General features: G+C 39.7%; 1 protein-coding gene across 1 annotated transcript in view; it reads right to left on the bottom strand.

Moving 5' to 3' along the window:
* ELP3 (elongator acetyltransferase complex subunit 3) overlaps positions 1-16,650 on the bottom strand; it is a 95,109-nt gene extending 78,459 nt beyond the window's left edge. The window contains exons 1-6 of the mRNA XM_079770952.1: positions 16,543-16,650; positions 13,297-13,396; positions 10,445-10,583; positions 3,558-3,628; positions 2,708-2,771; positions 286-354 (exon numbers count right to left, since the gene is read on the bottom strand). Coding sequence (XP_079627078.1) covers positions 286-354; positions 2,708-2,771; positions 3,558-3,628; positions 10,445-10,583; positions 13,297-13,396; positions 16,543-16,561 — 462 coding nt within the window. The 5' untranslated portion in view covers positions 16,562-16,650. The remainder of the gene's footprint in view (positions 1-285; positions 355-2,707; positions 2,772-3,557; positions 3,629-10,444; positions 10,584-13,296; positions 13,397-16,542) is intronic.
* Between the last annotated feature and the right edge of the window lie 1,384 nt (positions 16,651-18,034).

Genomic DNA, 18,034 nt, shown 5'->3' with positions numbered 1-18,034 from the left:
CACCTACTGCCTACGTGTTTCCACACATTTACATTCTGTAAATTTCATACCATAAATGACTGCCTACAAATTGAAGTCTATAGAATACAAAACAATAGTCTCTAAAGGAACTGATAGTTCCGATCTTTCTAGGTATTGCAAAATAGTCTCCCTCCCTCAGATGGATAGTAAAAACTTATAAAGGGGAAAAATACTCTTTTAGTCTTATTTCAGGTACAACTCAAATCAAGAAATAATACCTCTAAGTATAAAAATCTAATTTAAAACTGCTTTTTAAAAACTCACCTGCTCTATGCGGTGTCTTGTCTGTATATAAGGGTCATATCTAGCACGAATAGCTCGCATGGAGGTTGGCTGAGAAAAAAAGAGAAAAAGATTGTGTTATGCCCACACTAAACTAAAAATAAAAAGTGGTTTCAAAGGGTGTATTAAAAATAAAATTCTCCTGTGCTCCTTTCTTCCTTTCTCAGTCTTCAAAATATGTCCTGTAGCATCTGGCTAGTCTCCACCCCCACTGTCATGAGTATCTGACAGCAGGGCGTCTTCTTAGATCATATTTATCTTTGTATAAACACTTATAGAAACAACACAAATTGCTATATTACTTACATAGATGTGCATACATATTCAAGAGAGTTATTTGGTAAAATAACCTTTAAATATGGCTTAACAAAAAAGCCTTTATATTTCTATATAATGGAATATTCTACAACCAAGAAACAACATACTGATATGTTTTCTAAAATATATTGCTAAATGAAAAAGGCAAGGTGCAAGGTTTTGATACAGCAGCTTATATGTAAAAAAGTAGGATAAAGAATATAAAGAATAACTATGTGCTTACATATCCATATAATATTTTTAAAGGATATATAGGAAAGATAATACTGATTGTCTGTTGGGGGTGGAGGGACTGGAGCAGAAAGGGACAGGGAGGGGACAAGAATGACAAGGAACCTTTTCATTGAATAATTCCTTTTTTATTTTCAAAAATCTGAACTATGAAAAACAGGTAAAAAATTAAGAAAACATATACTAATATATATATACATACATATACATATATATACATATGTGTGTGTATGTGTGTGTGTGTATGTATATGTGTGTGTGTGTGTGTGTGTGTGTGTGTGTGTGTATATATATATATATATATATATATATATATATATATATATATATATGTATGTATAAATAAAGTCACATAGCTGGCTACTGCCTCTCTGAAGAGGCTGGCTGCTTCAAAAGCCTGCTCACTGGTCTCCTCTTTCACTCTTGCTCCCACTCTAAGCCTTTGTTACCATCAAATGATCTTTTAAAAAACTACACTGGATTATATCATTCCTTTACATCTTTTTTATTATTGTTAATCCTCATTGGAGGATATTTTTTTCCATTGATTCTTAGAGAGGGAGAGAGAGAGAGAGAGAGAGAGAGAGAGAGAGAAACATCAATGTGTTTCACACTCCGACTGGGCCAGAATTGAACCTACAACTCAGGTACGTGCCCTTGACCGGGAATTGAACTAGAACCCAAGAACCTTCAGTATGCAGGCCAAATGCTCTAACCACTTAGCCACACCAACCAGGACAATTCCTTTAAATCTTAATGACTTCTCATGTCACCTATAATAAAATCCAAACTCCTTGCCCTGGCCTACAAGTCACTATGACATCTGTTTCTCCAAACTCATTCTTCCTCTTACCCTCTATGCTCCAGAACCGTGGTCGGCAAACTGCGGCTTGCAAGCCACATGCGGCTCTTTGGCCCTTTGAATGTGGCTCTTCCACAAAATACCACGGCCTGGGCGAGTCTATTTTGAAGAAGTGGCGTTAGAAGAAGTTTAAAAAATTTGGCTCTCAAAAGAAATTTCAATCATTGTACTGTTGATATTTGGCTCTGTTGACTAATGAGTTTGCCGACCACTGCTCCAGAACATCCCACCGTCATTCCTAACATGGCTCCTTGTTCTAGCTATTCTCTCTGCTGGAAATGCTCGTTGCTGAAATTCTTGAAAGGCCCCTTCCTGTCATCAGGACTCAGTTAAAACATCACCTCCTCAGAGAATCCCTTCCTAACCACCACAGCTAAATTACCCACCCAGCTATAACTTACAATTTCACTTCTCTGTCTAGCATTTACTAGTACCTGATATTTCTTTTTTGTTTTGTTTCTTTATTGTCTACCTCCCACTTTTAGAATGTAAATTCCACAAGACAAGGGACCTTGTCAGTTTTTCCACTGCTACACACACAGGTAGTACAATGTAGTGGTGAGAAACACAGAATTCAAAGCCTGGCTTTGTCACTGACTCGGAGTGAGTCTTTGAGCCAGTTGTTTAAGGCTTGTGTTTCCTTATCCATTAAACCAGGATAATAGTAGCATCTACCTTCAAAATGATGCTGGTAAGATTTAAAGTCATAAAATGCTTGTTTGACATATATTAATAATAAATGCTTCCATAAGGATTTCTCTGGTAACTAGAAAAATATACCGTATTTTCCGGCGTATAAGACGACTGGGCGTATAGAAGATTTTCCTGGGTTAAAAAGTCATCTTATACCGGAAAATACGGTATGTAGTCAGGAAAAAATAACCTTTGTAATCAGGAAAAAAATAAAAATTTTAAGAAACCTAGTACTTGTAAAAGCACACACAGGCAAAGTATGTTGTAACATTTCCTCAGGACAACCTCACATTACTTTACCTCATATCCAGTATAAGACTGGGTTGAGTACTCAAAATCTGAATCAGGTCCACCAGGGCAGTATCTGCCAATAAACAGAAGAATGAAGATGTCAGATACAAAACTAAATTCAACAGTCGAGTCCAAATATTGTTGTCTCCATAAAATCCAGACAACAAGTTTCATCTTCAAATTCTAAGAGAAAAGTCTACCTTGCAGTGTCTATAAATAATATTTTCTACTAACAAGTAAACAAGTTGAACATATAAGGGAACATTATTACAATCATTTTCAGAATACTGCCATCACTATTATTTCAAAGATTTAAGATTTTAGGGGCAAATAACAGGACCTAAGTTTTCCTAACTTTGGAATGATATTCCGAGTGCTCTCTTGGTAACTGGTAACTACACTTAAGAATATCACTCACCTATTTAATCTTTCTACTTGGAATCATGCATATTCTTCTGCTAATTTTTCCAAATTATCTAAATTTTAAAAGTTTAAAGGTTATTTATAAAAATAACTTTATTTTTATACTTTTCTGACCCAAATTCATTTAAAATTTCTGACATTTGGAATTTCCATGTTTCTTTAATTGCGTTAACAGAACTATTTACTGAAATTAACAGATTTTATACTGTTTTGAGTTCTATTACCTATGTATTTTTTATTGCATATTGTAACAAATTAAAATCTGTTTCATTTTTAAAACAAAATATCCTATCAATGGTTGCCGTTTCAAAGAACTAACTTATGAATCTATTAAATCAAAGTTTTAAATATTACCAGCATGCACTGGTTAAGGCTCTAGGGAACTTATTGAGTTAAAATATATACACACACAACTTAGCAAAATCATCATACTTACACACAAATATTTCCTGTAAAACTAATGTGTGGACATCTGTGGGGTTTGCACATCACAGCTACAACAGCAATCTATAAAAGAAAGATGAATATAAAACTATTATGAAAGAATTGATAGAAAATCCCGGAGAGAGGTTATATCTCAGAAAAAGGGAGGGGAATGGAATGAGAGGCACACGGGCTTCAAAGGTATTGGTAATGCTGTATTTCTGAAGCTGAGCAGTAGTGGGTACAAGGGTGATCTCTTTTCAATGTTATTTGAAAATAACACTGATCTCTCTAAAATGTACATATGCATTGCATATAGTTTGTATTAGACTTCACAATAAATTAAGTAAAAAATAAGAAATAATTTTTAAAGTCACAGTGATTCTTATTCTCTCTGATTTGTTTTACTAAAATAGCCTAGAAGAAAAATAGCCTAGTAGAAAAAAACTACTTTATGCAATTCTACACAATTACATCTAAACTCCTTGTGCACACACTAGATCTCAATATTTAGAGTAGAGACAAACTAGGAACTAGACTTCACAGTGTGTGTAAAATATTCTCAGAGGGGTCTTTCAGAGCCCAAGTTGGGTGAGTGAGGAGAGTATCTGCTTGAGAAAGAAGGGATAGGCCTTCTGTGGAAATATGAGCCTGGTTACAAATAGGAGTGGTTACTCAAATAAAGGCACACACTAAGGTGAATGCAAGCCAGGTTTCTTACTGTCAGAGAAGAAAGTTATAAATGTGGAAAGGGACAGAACTAAAATGAACTCTGTGTGCTGGATAGAACTGAAGGTACTATTGTGAACTCATAGTTTTTAACAGACTGATATACCAATAATATGGAAGCAAATGTGTTATGTATATGTGTGTGCACGTATGTATGTATGTATGTATGCATATATATTTCCTAGCTTGACCCACTGAGAGGGTCTGGAAGCAGCAACACCCTAATAGCATATCCAGCGCTCAGATCTTGGCCTCTAAATGCCCTTCTCTACTAAAAGGAACCAGGAGTCCTGAGAGAAAAGGCTGATTCCAGGGCCCGGGCAAAGAAAGTACAAGATGAGCCTGGAACATTTTATTATGACAGAAAGCTAGAAACTGCTCAAAGAATGATGGGGACATTTTTTAAAAAAGACATAGAAACCAGGTTGCAAGGGCTCCCACGGGTCAAACCTGGGATAATTTGTGCATCGAAATAAATAATGATTATAACCCGCCTAATAAGAAACCATGAAGCCACTCATACAAATAAATGAATAAGTAAGTTGGAAGTCTGATAAGGAACAGGAGGATATTTACATAATATTTACAAACATACTTTACCACACAAAACTTCTTAATTACAAAGTGGAAAAGAATGACTTTACAGAGGAGAAGTCTGGCAGACATCACCTTGATCAGAATGAAAACATCAGTGACAAAACAAAATGAAATTATGTCCCCTGATGGGATGCAGTAATACAGAATCACTTCTGTAATGCTCCTGCCAAAGACACATGACCTGAATCTAATTATGAAGAAACATCTGATTAAACCAAATTGAGAAACATGCTACAGAATAACTTGCCTGACATCCTCAAGTGTTAAAGTAATGAAATCAAGGAAATACAGCAGTGTCCAGACTGAAGAGACATGACAACTAAATGAAACATGTAATTCTGAACTGGGTCCTGTAAGTCATTCTTGAAACAGCTGGTGGGACTTGAATGAGGTCTGAGGATTAGACATCAGTAATGTATCAGTGTTAAATTCCTGACTTGGATGGCTGTATTGCGGCAATGTAAGAAAATGTCCTAACTTGTAGGAAATATGCACCAAAGTATTCAAAGGCTTGAGTTTCACAACTTACTCTTAAATGCCTGGGGGAGGGGAGGAATGTTCTTTGTACTGGACTTTCGACTTTTCTGTAAGTTTGTGATTATTTTTCATAATAAAAATTATTAAAATGTAATGTAAAACATGCAATAATGATCTCTAGAGAAACGTCAAAATACATAAATATTCTGATCTGATTGAAAAACTAATTGTTTCAAACAAACGTTTTTATTTAAAATGAGACACAACCAATATATACCACTGATGAGGCCAACCTAATTCAGCAATGTTTTACTGAGGGCCTCCTACATAGACAGGCCATGTTCTAGAGCTACACAGAGCAGGGGGTGCCTGAGACGACAAAAATATGAACACACTGCCCCGGTCCTCTAAAATCGAACCTAGCAAAACTGCCTTAGGCGTACAGAAATACGCTATTTCAAAACCACACGCATGTAGAAAATCCTGGGAATGCAGAAAATCCTGGGAATGCCAAAAGAAGGGGATTAATGAGCCCTGACCAGGGGAGTCAGGAAAGCCTTCCAGGAGGGGCTTACAACCGTGCTGAGTAAGAGTTAACTGAGCTAACAAGGCAGAGGGCCAGGGAAGCAATATTCAGTAGTTTCCAAACATGTTAAAAGAAGCAGAACTCTTATTTTGTAATGTTTTACTTAAAACCCAAATTTATAAGATTAAAAGCAGTAGCCCTGGATGAAGTAGAGATGAGACCTGCTCCCACAGCTTGCCTATACTATTCTCTTCAGCAGCTCCTAAAAAACTCTAAGGAATCCTGTAGTTTTGTTGAATACTGCTTAAAAGTTACTGATAAAGTAGAAAAAGCAATGACTTTGGAGTCTGCCAGAGAGGTGTAGGTTTGAATCTTTCCTCTGCCTCTTGCTGTGCATTTTCCTATTTTGGAAAATGAAGACAGTATTACCTATCCCTCAAAACTGATTAAATTAGAAAACATACCAGCACAGTGGCTGGAATGTAACAGGTAGGCAACATGTGGTAGCTATAGTTGTAATTAATAGTGACACTACTAAGAATAACAACAAACATGGTGTTCTAAGGCAGTGGTGGGCAAACTCATTAGTCAACAGAGCCAAATAGCAACAGTACAACGATTGAAATTTCTTTAGAGAGCCAAATTTTTTAAACTTAAACTTCTTCTAATGCCACTTCTTCAAAACAGACTCGCCCGGGCCGTGGTATTTTGTGGAAGAGCCACACTCAAGGGGCCAAAGAGCCGCATGTGGCTCACAAGCCGCAGTTTGCCGACCACGGTTCTAAGCAAAACAAGCAAACAAAAACCCTTAAATACAAACTCAAAATGGATCATTGACCTAAATGTAAAATGCAAAACTGTAAAACTTTTTGAAGATAACTAGGTGACCTTCAGTTTTGCCATGTGTTTTTACATACAACATTAAAGCACAATCCATGAAAGAAAAACTGGTAAGCTTAACTACATTAAAATTTGGAAGTCCTGCTCTGAGAAAGATACTGTTAAGAGAATGTAAAGACAAGCCACAGACTAGAAGAAAACATTTGTTAAACACCTTTCTGATAAGAGATGTGTACCTTCAATATACAAAGAACTCTTACAACTTCACAATAAAAAACCAAATAACCCATTTAGGAGTAGGGCAAAAGATCTGAACAGACACCCCAACAAAGAAGACATGCAGAAAGCAAACAAGTATATGAAAAGATATTCAACATCAGATGGCATTCAGGAATTGCAAATTGAAACAACAATGAGGCACCACTGCACACACATATGAGAATGGCCCAAATCCCAAACACTGACTGCTGGCAGGCATGTGGATCAACAGGAAGTCTCGTTCACTGTTGATGAAAAATGCAAAATGGTACAGCCACTTTGGAAGACAGTTTGACAGTTTCTTACAAAGCTAAACATAGTCTTATCACATGATCCAATAATCATAAATGAATTGAAAACCTCTGAGTACATAAAAACCTTCACACAAATGTTTACAGATTTGTTCATAATTGCCAAAAACTGAAAACAACCGAGATGCCCTTCAATAGGTGAATGGATAAACTGTGGTACATCCAGTGGAATATTATTCAGCACGAAAAACAAATGAACTATCAAGCCACTGAAAAGACATAACCTTATATGCATCTTGCTAAATGAAAGAAGCCAATCTGAAAAGGCTACAGACTGCTTCCAACTACATGACATTCTGGAAAAGGCAAAGGTATGGAGACAGTAAATACATGAGTGGTTGCCAGAGGTCTGGAGCAGAGGAAAGGATGAACGGGGGAGTTTTAAGGCAGTGAAACCATTCTATATGATCCTGCTAATGGTGAATACATGACATTACGCATTTGGTGAAACCTACTGTACAACACTATGAGGGACCCTAATGTAAAAACTGTAAGCTTCAGTTAATAATAGTGTAACAATATACCGGTTCATGAATTGTAACAAATGCTCCAAACGAATGCCAGGTATTCATAATAGGGCAATCTGGGGAGAAAGGGAAGTATATGAAAACTCTGTACTTTCTGCTCAATTTTTCTGTAACCTGAAGACTGCTCTGCAAAAAACACACCAAAAAAACACACCAAAGAACCACCAGAGTAACAGCAGAAATAAAAGCATGGAGGTCAGGATGCAGAGCACATAGAAATCAGCTGTGTACTTCTGATATTTTTAATAGATTACTCTGGTGACATTGCAGAATACATCTGGTGAAGGCAAGACAAAGTAGACAGGTTAAGAAATGACTGAAATAATCTAAACAAGAAATAAAACATTCCTACCAGTGGTGGTAGGAATCAACAAGGCATTTTATTCCTGGGAAGAAGGGAAAGGAAGTAGATGAGACTGAGTGAAAGGGGGCACTAGAAACTAAGATGGACAAGAAAGATGCATGAGCACATCTGAGGTTAGTTTGGGTTATGATACACGTGAGGGTCTACATGGAGTCAAAGGAGAGATGTCTAACAGGCAATCTGAAATGAGCCTGAAGCTTGGGGAGAGGTTGGAGCAGGGAGTAGTATACGGCTATACTTAAAATGTGAATGAATGAGATCACCAAAGAAAGCATGTACAGCACTAACTACAGTGGGCCCAGGACCACAGAAAACATCAATTTTTAGAGGCAAGCAGAACAAGAGTAGCCCTCAAATAAAGAAATGATCAGAGATAGGAGGAGCAGTTAGAATGGTGTCATAAAGCCAAGTATATCAGGTTGAATGGTTGCTCAATCTTCGTCTTCCACAGTGTCAAGCTCATAAACAATGGCAAAACCAAAAATTCAAGACTTATCTATATAGCATATTATTTGGGGATAAGAAAGTAAATGCTAAGAAACCCACTAAAAGTTAAAAGTGTTTGCCCTTGGGGAAAAGAGGAGGAAGTGAGAGATTTGGAAATACTGGTTTTTCTTAAGAGTCTTTACCTAGATACAAACAAACAAAACAAAAACACTTTTAAGTACAAGGGAGAAGAGACCAGGATTGCTGGTACATTTCATGTAGAAATTTTGGGGTTTAATTAGCCATAAATGTAATATAATCCAGGATATATAGCCACCAAAGAAGTCAATGCAAGTTTCAATTACTAGAAATATAATATCCTCATTCAAATAACAGACTGAACTTCTTTTTTTGTTAATCCTCACCCGAGGATATTTTCCACTGATTTTTAGAGAGAGTGGAAGGGACTGGGAGAGACAGAGAGAGAAACCTCAATTTGTTGCCTCTGGCAGCTGGGGCCGAGAATTGAGCCTGCCTGCAATGGAGGTATGTGCCCTTCACTGGAATCGAACCCTTGACCCTTCAGTCCTCGGGCCAGTGTTCTATCCACTGAGCCAAACCAGGCAGGGCCAGACTGAACTTCTTAGATCACATCAGGAACAGAGAATTCAATTTGGGTACCATATTTTAAGAGGGTCCAAATCCTATCTCTCCCACCCATCCTTTTTATCCTAGAGCTCCTACCCTAATTCAGGCTCTTAACACATCACACTTCTAGGTAAAGCCAAGAGTATCTTTTTTTTTTTTCTTTTTTTTTTGATTTTTTACAGAGAGGAAGAGAGAGGGATAGAGAGTTAGAAACATCGATGAGAAAGAAACATCGATCAGCTGCCTCTTGCACACCCCCTACTGGGGATGTGCCCGCAACCAAGGTACATGCCCTTGACCGGAATCGAACCTGGGACCCTTGAGTCCGCAGGCCGACGCTCTATCCACTGAGCCAAACCGGTTTCGGCAAGCCAAGAGTATCTTAACAAGTTTTTTTGTGTGTGTGCGCGTTTTTGTTTTTTGTTTTGTCTCCAAACTACCCTACATCTTATATCCAAAGTAATTTTTTGAAAATTTACTTTGTTCATATCACTCCCTTTCTCAAAAACCTTAAGCAGTTTCCTATTGTCCAGTTTCTTGGTGGGACATTTAAGAACTCTTACACGCTGATCCCAAACTAACTTTGCAATCCAATGTCCTGAGGCTTTCCCAAAGGAATGATCGATTCCAGGCAGTCTGGTGTACGCACTGTTCCCTGCACACACTTCCAACATCTCTCTCTCTCTCTGCGCCTCAGTTCCCTGTGCCCTCGCTCCCATTACTGTTTGAGCCTGCTCTCTTCTGCTTATATGAGCATCCTTTATGTCAAGCAAGCTCCACACATTCTTTTTTTAAATATATTTTTACTGATTTCAGAGAGAGAGGGAAAAGGAGAGATAAAAAACATCAGTGATGAGAGGGAATCATTGATTGGCTGCTTCCTGCAAGCCCCTTACTGGGGATCAAGCCCGCAACCCTGGCATATGCCCTTGACTGGAATGGAACCCGGGATCCTTTAGTGTGCAGGCTGACGCTCTATCCACTGAGCCAAACCAGCTGGAGCTAAGCTCCACACTTTCTACTCAGCTTTCCTAGTCCCTTTTACTGCAAGGATGTCTCTGTCTTCTGGACTCCCACTGCATTCCCTACTGTGTCAATCTCTTTAGTCACCATGTATAGAATGACTCTGCACCATTAATTACCTTTTAAAACTACCTTTTATATATATCAATTAATTTGAGAGCCATAAGTACTCACCCCACTGGCAGTTCTGATGGGTTTTGCCTTTAACTTGGGGACCAAAACCTTTCGATACTGAGGTGGGACTGCAGCAATGATATCCACCAGGCGAGGCTGTGCTGAAAGGCCGTATTTGGCAGCTGTCTTGGTTTTCACCCTGAAAGTAAAACATCTAGCATTATCCAGATCACAGCATTTCAAAGAAAAGCTACCAAAAGAAATGACCTGTAAATAATATCATCAACTCCTCCTCTACCCTTTCATCAGATGACAACAGTGGCTTTAACAACTGTAAATATCAGGGGCCCGGGACATGACACCATGTAGGTCTCATTCAAAATGGTGCTCCAGCTTCAAAGGATTCTACCTTTTCTCAGCCTCGGCACTGCTGCATTTGGAATCCGATTAATTCTGTCGTGGGGTGTTTAGCAGCATCATTAGCCTCTACTCACTAGCACTCCTCTTCCTGTTGTAACAACCAAAAATATCTCCAGATATTGCCAGATGTCTATTGGGAGGAGTGAGGGGAATCACACCTGGTTGCAAACCACTGTCTCAGATCAACAAACAAAAAAACAAAAGAAAGCTACACAAAAGTATTTTAAAACTTTTTCTAATACAAAGTATACATAAAAACAGAACATAAAACATATATACTTTTACAATTATAAGGTAACCACTTGTGTAACCACATTTCAAGAAATAGAATATGATCAACTTCAGAATACCAGTTTGCCCCTTCCTGATTATAACCCTACTAGAGGCCCAGTGCATGAAATTCGTGCACTCGGGGTGGGGGGTGGGGGCATCCCTCAGCCCAGCCTGCACCCTCTCGCAGTCCGGGAGCCCTTGGGGGGGTGTCCAATTGCCAGCTTAGGCCAACTCCCCACAGGCAGCGAGCTTCGGGGAGCGGGCCTAAGCCGTCAGTCAGACATCCTTAGTGCTGCCGCGGAGATGGGAGAGCTCCTGCCACCACCACTGCGCTCGCCAGCCATGAGCCCGGCTTCTGGTTGAGTGGCGCTCCCCCTGTGGGAGCGCATTGACCACCAGGGGGCAGCTCCAGTGTTCAGCGTCTGCCTCCTGGTGGTCAGTGCGTGTCATAGTGATTGGTCATTCCACTGTTCGGTCGATTTGCATATTAGCCTTTTATTATATAGGATTCTCACCCCCAGGAGTAACTTTATCCCAACTAATAATTACTTATTCTTCTCTATAATTTTAACAACTTTTCTTTTCCTGACTGTTAGCCAAACCCTAACAGTCACCTTAACTTCTAATTTTTAACCTACCTAAAAATATTGAGGTGTTTGTATCATTTTCTACAAATGTGAACTGAGTGTGTAGTATGTCCAAAGACTACAGAAGTACTTGGTATATCAGGAGGTATAAGGTATAGTCATTTCATGCTCTATGTTTGCAGATAGGCATGAACAAAAATAAATGTGTGTGATAAAACACACACACACACAACGAGTACTTCCAGCATTCAAGAGAGTAACTCAATGTGTGCTGGGGAGATATTCATAGAAAATGGGCCCAGAAAAAAAAAACAGACTTCAGACATGCAGTGAAAACATAGAGATGACACTGAGAGCAAATAGGATGTCTTATGTGAAGACGCAAAAACAAATATACACATATTTTAAGAAATATGGGCAGACCAACTTGACAGAAAGCAAAAGATTATCAATGTAAAGATGCAGAAATTTAAAAAGCTGGAAAAGTGGACTGAAGCCAGACCGAGTGGCCTTACATAATGGGCTGAGGAATCTGCATGTAACTCCATAAGCAACTGGGGACATGCTAAAGTTCCTGCACAGGGAAACGACATGATAAAAGCTGAGACCCTAATTGGACCTAAGGAAAATGATTCAAAGATTACATTAGTTTCAAGCTTGGGTGAAGGTTAACACAACTAATCAAAGACGACAGCTGAGTAGGAACTGATTTTAAGGAGAAGCTAGCGTTAGCTTTAGATGTCTAAATAAAAGAGAATGATAAAAATTTATAGTAAGTAGAAATTCTCACTAAAAAGAGTTGTATAATTGGTAGTATAAGCAATGACAGAAAAAAAAAAAAAACCTGCCAAAGACATGGCAGAAAAAAGATTAAAATGTAATGTCTTGCCCTGGCAGGTGTGGCTCAGTTGTTTGGAGCAGTGTCCCATACACTGAAAGATTGAGGTTTTGAGTCCCAGTCAGGGTACATACCTAGGTTGTGTGTTCAGTCCCTGGTTGGGGCTCATGCGAGAGGCAACCTTTCCATATTTCTCTCTCTCTCTCTGTTCCTTCCTCTCTCTAAAATCGATAAATATATCCTCAGGTGAGGATCATAGATAGGTTAAATAGTCTTCATAGTCAAAAAAGGATAGTTATTCCTTTAGCAAATGTTAACTAAATAAGCACAATGTTCCAAGGAAGGGGTAAAACATCACAGTATCTCAACTAACAGAGAATAGGGTCTTAAGAAAGGTCATGCATATGGTGAGACAGAAGACATATTTCCACATCCCAGCTCTGCCAATCACAGTCATTTATTTTTAGACAAATTATTTAACCTTTCTGTCTCAGATTACCCATCTATCAAATGACGATGATATAAGTACCTACCTCATACAGTTTCTGAAAGGATCTAATATATACAATGCACTAACACTGACTGGGACATAGTAAGCGCCCAATAAATATTAGAAGTTATTAGTATTATTAGGCTATGGGACAATTTTGCCATGAGTGGTTGGGCAGGGCAGAAAAGCTCAATTCTCAAGTAAAAAATAAAGCATGAGATAGGAAACAAGTAGAATTTGATAATTTCATAAGAGATCTATTACCTAAGTATAAGACTGCCTTCTTTTTTATAGATCCACTTACTTATTTAAATCGATGTCTTTCCCCTGTTCGTGGGCTTCAATTAGTTGTTTAATCACATCTCCTATGGTCAGCATCATTAGCTCAGCAGGGCTGAGGTCTCCTGGAAAGATAATATTTAACAATGTAAAAAAATCGTATTATTCAGTAAAGATGTTTTTACGTAGTATCCGTTTTCCTTCCAAAATTATTCCAACCATGCCAAATAAATAGCTCAAGTTCACAAGACACTGAACCTCTGTTTACAAGATGATCGTATCTTTGGTATCTTTATTTTAAAACAAACCTGGCTTCACCTATATATGGGAAGAGCTTGCTTTAGAAGCTCATACACCACGAGAATGATAGCGACAAACACGAGAAAGAACCTAATTGCACAGGAAAGGTAGCTTCCCTGTATCTCCAGACTTACAATTCCATTTACATGTCTTATTTCATCTGATTCTCAGAACACAGTGAGACAGAACAGGAATATTTGCCTGTCCCATGACAATGCTATCAAGGGGTGAAGTTGAAACTCAAACCTAGATATCTTGCAGATAATATTTACTTTGTAACAGAGAAGTTGTGGGTTTATACTCTCTAAGGATCTTAATGCATCTCTAAGATATAATCTGTCCGCCATCATGACCCTCTCTTGGCAGCTGAGGCTTCCCTTCTCGTCTAAAAGGCAATAGTGGAAGCTGACATGTTCTTACATGACCCCATCCCTGCAATTATAGTTGACCAGCACCTACCCACGTCAGGCCAATGTGAGCTCTTCCCCTCAAGGCAAAAAAACACAATCTCTCCAAGGATAAAAACTACGAGATTTCAGGTTGGGAGCTGTTAGCAATCATGCTTCCTGTTCACACAGAAAGCTGGTGTTCCATGATAATAAAGTCCCCAGGAAGAAGCACAGAGAGAAAGCCTGGCAGTTATAGAGCCCTTTCATTTACTTTATCTCCTCTGAAGCCTCACAATACTGTAAGGTGAGTATCGTTATCTCACTTTACAGATGTGAAAAATTAAGGCAAGTTAAGATGCCATTGTAAATGGCAGAGTTAACTCAAATCCGGGTCTTTTCTCAACAACTTCCATGTTTTTTTCACTGTACCAAGCTGCCTCTAATTTAATGCGACAAGGCTAACACGAACAAAACAATCTACAAGGGTTGAAAAAGTCCATCTAAAATCAAAGGCTAAATGCTCTCCAAACCATGTAACTCAGCACTTCAGAGTTCTAGAAAGGCACCTCATTGCCCGTGTAACAGAGGGAGGGCTGGTGGTGGAGGTAAAGGAAGGGGGAGAGGATGGGAAGGGAGGGCCTCTTTCTCCATTTCAACCAAAGCAGCTCAGCTTTCACCTGTTTAATACTAAGTGTCTGCATAAGAATTTGGAGGAAAAAGGAGGATTCAGGTGATAAAAATAAATAAAGATTGGAAACCCACCTGTATAGCCCTTGAGTGTATCAAGAATTAGCTGGAGAAGTAAATTAGTAAGAAAAGGCTTCATGGAGGAAAAGGCACAGCACAGGGGTCTTTAATGAAAGAGCAGGATTTGGACAAGCAAAACAGATGGCAATCCACAAGGAACAATGTTAGGAAGGGGAATTACCTATCCTTGTACGAAGGAGCACTGTCTAACCAGAATAGAGTAAGATGTACCCTAATAGATTATAGGGCGCATTGGCTACTAGGCAAAGACATTTAAATGGAGTTCAATAGATAGTGGAGAATTACATAATCTCAAGTTTGGGAGTAAAAATATGAAAGTGGTGTTTAGGGAAACTAAATTTACAGAAGAAAACGAGGATACAAAAAGTGATCCAGCCGGTGAAAATACACAAAATCTGGGTAATATGGGGTAGAGTGGAGGTGGGCTAGAATGGGGGAAAAGGGGAACATATGTAATACTTTCAACAATAAAGATTTTTTTTTTTTAAATCCGGGTAGTAAGTAAAAGACTCTTAAAGGGCAACAATGTAAAACACACACACACACACAAACACACAAACACCCTCAAGATTTACAGTAAAATCTTGGATGACAGCCTCCCTCCGGAGCTCTCAACCCCTCCGGGCTGTGTGATAATGAGAAGATCAGTAACTTCTAAGCTCCATTTCCTTACCTGCAAAATTGGGATAACACATACACATCTCACAAGACCAGTGTAAGGATTAACTGAAATAATGTCTACAAAAGCCAAAGTACTATTCAAATTAGCTATTGATTAAGGTGAGTTAAGAGGATGGTGGCCGGAATGGTAAGGAATAAACTATTTCAAGAGGCAATTTCTAAGAGCTAATAGGGTTTGGTGATAGATGAAGTTAAAAGTGTAGAGCTGCCCGTCTTGACAGATTAAGGGACAACTTAGAGGAAGAAGATGGCTAATTTGGGGCATGTACTAGGAGAGTTGGATGCCACAGACAACTGAGGGTAACTTGGACACTTGTTGCTTCAAAAAACTGCAGTTGATGTCAAGAAGCATAGTAACTAAAAACTGATTTTTAAAAAAAAAAGTTTTTTGGGGTTCATAGAGCCAGTCTGACCAACCAGTTCCACTTCCTAAGAATAATTTTTGGGCTGGAAAGTCATTTAACTCTTTGAATCTCAGCTTCCATTTGTTGAGTGGTTGAAATGGGAGTGGTTATCAACTTCAAAATGATTAGCAAAACCTCAATAAAAGGTAGTTACTATTATCATAAAACCTGTGAGAAAACACTTGACATTTGATTCCATCCAGTTGAGAAACTAAAGATGGAATTGCTCCATGCTAACTCGGGAGGTAATAATAATACACATGGACCTAACTGTCCCACAGATAGGTCCATGTGTATTATTATTACTTACGGCTTGAAAAAAGAAATCTAGAAGGAAAAAAGAAAAAGGGGGGGAAAGAAACAACAACAACACGTGCAACGTGTCCTTAAAAAGCCTTCAACAATGAAAGAATCCGAGAACGAGTTCAATCGACCGACCACGTTAACTACTTAGAGAACATACCTTGAAATAAAAGTTTTTCTGCCATTTATGCAAAAGCCCCCAACGGACGGCCAAAGAGAAGAGAGCGGCGGTAGGCTGGTCTAAGGGAGCACAATCGGTAAAACGAAAAGGGAGGGGTCTGGAGCCGACAGAAAGACCGACCCCAGGCGGGAGGGCTGCGGGGTCAGGCAGCGGATTCCCGCGGGGAAGAGCTGGGCCCAGCACCTGCCCGCGAAGGTGTGCGCCCCTTCCCTGCCACCCCCACTCCCGCTCCCCGCCTTCCGCACCTTTCCGCTTCTGCCTCATCGCTCCGCTGTCGCAGCTGCAGCCTCCACGATACTGTGGCTACCAGCTCGGACCGCGGGGAAAGTTGACAGCCACAAAGCAGCCCCGCTTGTCGTAAAATGAAAGTCAATATATCGTAAAGCGGTTCCCGGACGGCGGTGCGCGCCGAGGCCGGCCCCGCCCCTCGCGGAGCGCTTAGCGGAGCCCCGGGGGCGGGGAAAGCTTCAGCCCTGATGCTTGGGCATAAAAAGCTGGGCTTGGGGGAAAAACAAACCAAAAACAAAAAACAATAATAACACATCAGTAAAATCTGGACTTGGGTGGTGCAGAGACAGGACGAAGCTTACGCATAGAGGCTGCGCCAGGAAGCCTCAACGAGGAGGGTGTGGATGTAGGTGGTCTCTAAATAAGGGTACGGAGGCTGGGCAGGCACAGAGCATTGATAACCATCTTGAAAACTATGGAGGTGCCTGCAGAAGATGCACGCGTGCGGTTTTTGTAGAGTTTGAGATACCGTTTTCCTGAAACCCACCCATGATCTCCTTTATTCATGAACCAGAATGGAAGAACCTCCCTCATTAACATACAGATAGGAACCTGTGCTGTTTCCAGTTCCTTCCCACCAGAATTGAGGAAACCCGCCTTGTCAAGTTTTGTGACTCCCCATCAGGCCAATTCAGTGGTATTTATCTGTCCTTATTGTCATCCTAGTACCAACGGACATAGTTAGCTTCCTTGAGAAGTCTTTCATGATAGGACCCCCCATGCTTTCTTGGTTTTTCTTCATTTTTTTTTTTTCTCGGTCTCTTTGGTGAACTCGTCTACCTCACCTCAAAATATTTGCGCACCAGTGCCAGGGGCCACTTCTTAGCCTTCTCTTTCACAAAGTGATCCCTAGAGCACCATAGCTTAAAATACCATCTACTTCCAGAAGCTGGAAGTCCAGTCCCAGGTTCTTCCCTGTTTGACATCGTATTAGATCCTGGTGTCTAAAATGCATCTCAAACCTAACATGTCTGAAACAGAATTCTATTTTACTCCAAATCCGCTTTCTCTATGCTTCCTTATGAGGACTTATAAGAACTTTAATATCATAATTTGTGGTTCAACATTTGTGTTTCTGCAGTTTGCACTCTGAGGCTGCTTGCCGAGCACGACTCTGCTCCTTGGACTTGGAAACTGCCTGCAGAAAGAACAGTCCATGCTGTTTGACTTCTGTTGATGAGTAACCCAATCGCTTTTGTTCTACAAGCCTGAGGGGAACTAGGATGTTAATAAGTGCCTAATCATGGGTTACCCACTGTACTTTTTTTAAAAGTTTATTTTTATTGATATCAGAGAGGAAGGGAGAGGGAGGAAGAGATAGAAGCATCAATGATGAGAAAGAGTCATTGATTGGCTGCCTCCTGCATACCCCACACTGGGGATCGCTCCTGCAACCTGGGCATGTGCCCTGACTGGGGATGGAACTGTGACCTCCTGGTTCACAGGTCA

Source organism: Cnephaeus nilssonii (genome assembly GCF_951640355.1).
Source record: "Cnephaeus nilssonii genome assembly, chromosome: 5".
Lineage (NCBI taxonomy): Eukaryota > Metazoa > Chordata > Mammalia > Chiroptera > Vespertilionidae > Cnephaeus > Cnephaeus nilssonii.
The sequence above is the reverse complement of the archived record's forward strand: the minus strand, read 5'-3'. Positions and strand labels throughout refer to the sequence as shown.